This window comes from Equus caballus, chromosome 17 (genome assembly GCF_041296265.1).
Source record: "Equus caballus isolate H_3958 breed thoroughbred chromosome 17, TB-T2T, whole genome shotgun sequence".
Classification (NCBI taxonomy): Eukaryota; Metazoa; Chordata; class Mammalia; order Perissodactyla; family Equidae; genus Equus; species Equus caballus.
Genome location: NC_091700.1, coordinates 54,763,942 through 54,768,967, shown reverse-complemented (window position 1 = coordinate 54,768,967; position 5,026 = coordinate 54,763,942). Strand labels below are relative to the sequence as shown.

The 5,026-nt window shown below is 36.3% G+C and overlaps 1 protein-coding gene across 1 annotated transcript; it reads right to left on the bottom strand.

Moving 5' to 3' along the window:
• Positions 1-3,061: 3,061 nt before the first annotated feature.
• On the bottom strand, positions 3,062-4,355 carry LOC100051754 (prothymosin alpha). Its single transcript, XM_003363206.5, has one exon. It carries the CDS (start codon positions 4,177-4,179, stop codon positions 3,847-3,849), a length of 333 nt encoding a protein of 110 aa, XP_003363254.1. The 5' UTR covers positions 4,180-4,355; the 3' UTR covers positions 3,062-3,846.
• Between the last annotated feature and the right edge of the window lie 671 nt (positions 4,356-5,026).

Sequence of the window (5,026 nt, the reverse complement as noted above, 5' to 3'; positions counted from 1 at the left end):
TCTCTAGGAATGTGTTGGCCTCTGGACGGAGATTTTATGCTGATATCCATGACCACTGAAAGATCTGATGTGGCAACTCCCAGTCTGTAGCAACAGGGGCTTCAGCATTTTCTAACCCTCTGCTCTATAACCCACTGGCCTAAATAACTGCTTCAAGATCCTGTTACCCGCTTAAGATGGTTCTTTCAGACGTTAGTTGGCCATCATCTCTCTTGTTAGCAAGCTGTAATAAAAAGTCCTTTCTCTCCTACCTCCTTGCCTCTTGACTATTGGAGTGTCTTGCGGTATACAGATAACTCCCCCTTTGTCTGTAACAGAAGGGAGAGGAATGGGTATTCTGAACTGGTAGATAGAAAAATAAAAATTACACAATTTCAACAATATAGAGAAGATGGACTGAGTAAAAATGTACAGAGCTTCAGCAACCTTTTTGATTATAACCAAAGCTCTAAGATTCATGTCATCAGACTTTAGGAAAGAGAAGAGAAAGAAAGTGCTTTTAGTCACTTTGTGTGGTCTGTAATTGTCGGTTATAAAACCATCTTTAGAGGAGTTTCTTAGTTTATAGGATCTCTGTGTAGCCAATTTGAGAGTATGTCCCCACAGAAGGTTTGCATTTGATTCTGCCAGGTACTCCAGAAGAATCGGAGAATATTTATGTTTTCTAAATCCTCTTATCTTTCAAATTTAGAAATAGTATACCCTAAACTCTATGAGACGTACGTAGTCAGTGCAGTTTACTTTTTTCTCCCCGCAACCAGTGCTCAAATAAATTTTTTAGTCACTTCCTTGTGCAAGCATATGGAATCCTTGACTCAGTTAATATTTCTTGAAGGAAGCATGAACGAATGAACAAACATTGAGAAACATGAGATAATATAATAATATAATGCAATTCTAGTTGTAATTCTGGTAAGCATTTTTTAAGAATCTAATACAGTTTTTCATTTACTATAATAAAAGAAAATACCTCTAGAAATAACCGGTCGATATTGAAAAAAAAATTTAAAGCGAATGAAGTGATATTTAACTTGAAATATAGTTTAACTTATTATAAATCTGTAAAAATAGAAGCATTATAGAAACCGCACAAGAACAGTGAGATCAATTAAATAAAGGTGAAAGCGAACCAGCAACCTCAATGAGATTTAATGAGTATTAGCACAAGATGAGAATGGCAGTTCAAATAAGCAGATAAAGAGTTGATTAATCAATAAAGAATGTAAGGCAACTAATTTACATCTTGAGGAATAAATATCATTACCCTATATCTTGTACCAAAATAAATCCCAGATCAATTAAATTTTTCATTGTGAAATACTAAAACCAAAAATGTATTTTACATAATGTGGAAGGATATCCACACACTCTTATAGAGAGAGTGATGTCATAGAAATGATACTGGACACAGAGAACTCAAAGGAGCTAATTCTTAGTCTTTTGTTAACTTTTTATTTTGAATAATTTTTAAGTTACTGACAAGCTGCAAAAGTAGTGTGCTGTATTTGCATTCCCCATCAATTAGCTTCCCCAAATGATAACATCTCACATAAACATAGTGCAATATCAAAACTGGGAAATTAACGTTGATATGCTACTAGTGACAAATTTACTTACTTTATTCAAATTTTGCCAATTGTTCCACTAATGCCCCTTTTCTGATTCAGGATCTAACCCAGGTACTCCTCTTGTGTTTAATTGTTACAATTTTTAGTCTCCCTAAACTGGAATAGATCCTCAGTCTTTCTTTGTTTTCCATGACCTTGCCACTTTTGAAGAGTACGGGCCAGATATTTTGTAGAATCTCCCTCAATTTGAGTTTGCCATGTTTTCTCATGGTTGGATTGGGGTTTTGTATTTTTGGCAAGAATATTTCAGAAATGATGTGCTCTCAGTGCATTCTGTCAGGAGGTGCATGATACCAAAGAGCCACATCACTGGGGATTGCCAATGTTACTTTACTATCTGGTTGGACTGATGTAGTCCAGGTTCATCAACTAGAAATTTACTCTATTCCGCTTTTGAATTAATAAGCATATTGTACGGAGGTACTTTGAAACAATTAAAAAATATCTTATTTATCTTCATACTATTGTCTACTAATTTTAGTATCCATAGATGATTCTTTCCTGGAATAAGTTTTACTGTTTTCTTCTCCAAACAGCAATTTCCTACTTCCATTATTCTTTCCACATTTATTAATCAGAAATTTTACTGTAAAGAAGAAAGGTATATTTTCTCCATTTATTTATTTATTCAATGATTTATTTGTATCAGTTTAGACTCACGGATATTTAGTTTATACTATGGGTTATAATCTATTACTTATTTTGATGCTCAAATGGTCCCAATTTTGTCTATGTGCATTTCCTTCAAGTTGGCTGCTGCCAAACTGATAGCCTTTACTAGATGAACTAGAGATGAGTAAAAACTTTGCATATATAGAAAAATCTTAAAAGTTTTAACACAATAGTGATAAAACATTATTCAATAAAAATGAAAAAATTAGTAACTGTAATATATGTGATCTTACAAATAAAATGATAATAGGAATCAATAAATTGCACAAAGCATCCAAAATAAACAAGGCTTCAAAATTAACAGGTGACATATTATAAACTGTCATTTTTTGTAATACAGGAAATGCACATTTGGACAAAAATGTAATTTAATTTTTAAACATTTAGTTTGGAAAAAATTTTCAGCAAGACAATAATCTGTGTTTTCAGAGTTTATGGAAGCAAATGCTAGCTGACAATTGTGGTGGGAGTACAAATTGGTACAAGGTTTTTGGAGATAAACAAGGTAATACATATTAAAAGCCTTAAATTATACCATGAATATCTCCTCAGGAAACAACCATGAGATTATGTAAAAGTTTAACTAAAATGATTTTTACCCTGAGGTTGTTTATTAGCAAATGTTGGACAAAACTGAGTTCAACTGAGTGAGATTGAGTAGATATATTGTGATGTAGCAACGTAAGAAGATACAAATGGAGGATATACATCAACGTTCTTTACAGTAGTTATGTGAGTACTGAAATGATGGGCGATTTTAATTTTCTTCTTTTTGGTTTTTTTTTTTTGGTTATCGCTATTTTCTAAATTTTATGGATGTTTTATTTTTTTTTACTTTTTTTATTATTTTTTTTTTTAGAACAGCTCAGCAAAATAAAATTCCGGTTTATTGTTGGACAACATTGTTTCACACATACATCAAACAGGCCAAAAAAAATAAACAGCAACTTCATAGACAAAAAAGGAAAAAAAAGAAACCTTTTATCTTTGGCCTTTTTAACCATCTCATACAAACCAACTACTTATAGTACAGCTAAGTACATACACAAAAAAGTTACTGGAATGCTCGGAATAAGATTGTTTTTTTGTTGTTGTTTTTGCTTTTTTTACAAGGTTTTTTTTCTCCTTTGAGATTATAATGAACATGGTCACACCACAAGTAAAGTCAGAAGTAGGACAGAGGACGCTCCGAAGGCTGGTTTGGTCATCCGAGATCATTAAAAATGGCTGACCCCTAACAATATGTACAAAAATATAAAATGTAAATAAAAAATACAAACAAATTTTCCTTTTTAAAGTACTTTTAAGAAAAAAAGCAGGGCCTTAGAAGTTTTGGTTCTTTTTTCCTCCCCTGTTGCAAATTCACGTTGTGGTTGTGGTTGGGTGGTGAAGAGCGTGTGTCATCTGCGGGTGGCACTGCCTGCGGTGGGCAGGCGGGCGGACTCTCTACTCGAAGGTGACCACGTTTAGATTCTGAGACCGGAAGTGGAGGGTGAATAGGTCACGGAGGCCTTTTTTTTAAGTTTAACTTTTCCTTTTTTGCTGTCTAGTCATCCTCGTCGGTCTTCTGCTTCTTGGTGTCAACATCGTCGTCCTCGTCATCTTCAGCTGCCCGTTTGCCCGTAGCGGCCTCAGCCTCCTCATCTTCATCTCCATCCTCTTCCTCACCATCGCCTTCCTCCTCCTCCTCCTCCTCCTCCCCACCTTCTTCCTCTTCTTCGTCTACCTCGTTGTCAGCCTCCTGCTCCCCATTTTCCTCATTAGAATTCCCGTTAGCAGGAGCGTCTCTGCCGTTCTCCTCCTCCTCCACAACTTCCTTCTTCTCCTTTAAGTCCTTGGTGGTGATCTCGGAGCTGGTGTCCACGGCCGCGTCTGACATGGTGGGGCACGCCGGTGATCCGATGCAGCGGATTACAAAGGAAGCGAGAGTTCGAGGACTCTGGCGACAAAGCTGCCGGAGTCGGCGGCGGCTGAGGCGCGCGGCGGAGGTGGCTGCGGCGAGCGGGTGCCGGGTACGGGAACAATGCAAAGATGGCTTTTCAGAGCAGCCAGTGGGGCTGGATGTTTTATTTTTAACGAGGTAAAACCACAATGGCTCACAAAATTTATTTTTGATAGAGTAAAACATTCCTTTAATCTATATCACTTTGTGGAACAAAATAATGCTAAATATTAGGTTTATCTATGCGCAAATCAAAATTTCCACAAAAATCTGCCTTCATACGATTGATGAAAAGTTTTTTCCAAGTAAATATAAATATATATATATTTTTTAATGGAGGACTGTCTCTTTTGTGGAGACTAGTGACATAGCTGTGTGTAATCCAAACCGTCTTTTGATTGGGTAGTGATTGGGTCATACATAACTCTATGCACCAATTTAAAGACTTTTGCTGTTGAGTTGAGAAAATCTTTGTCCAAATCTTGGCTATTAATTATGTTGGAGTCTAACCAACTCCAAGAAATGACTCACTTGTCTTAGAAATCCACATTGCAATAATATTAAATATCTGCAGCAGGCACTTGACTTGGAGCTGGTAAAATCATCAAAACGAGCTCCTATTCTCTTGCGATTTCTGATGACTTTTCTCTGCGTTCGGGCTCTCTCTTCCCTCCCTCATCCTCATGCTACAAATGTTATCTGTAATCAGGAGTGAAGGGATGGATGCACACCGCAGGCTGTCACCTGAGTGATTGCTGCATTTAGACAGGATAATAATACCTGG

What these genes read in the sequence shown, in the direction of transcription:
- LOC100051754 (XM_003363206.5), bottom strand. Translation starts at nt 4,179, where the DNA reads ATGTCAGACGCGGCCGTGGACACCAGCTCCGAGATCACCACCAAGGAC.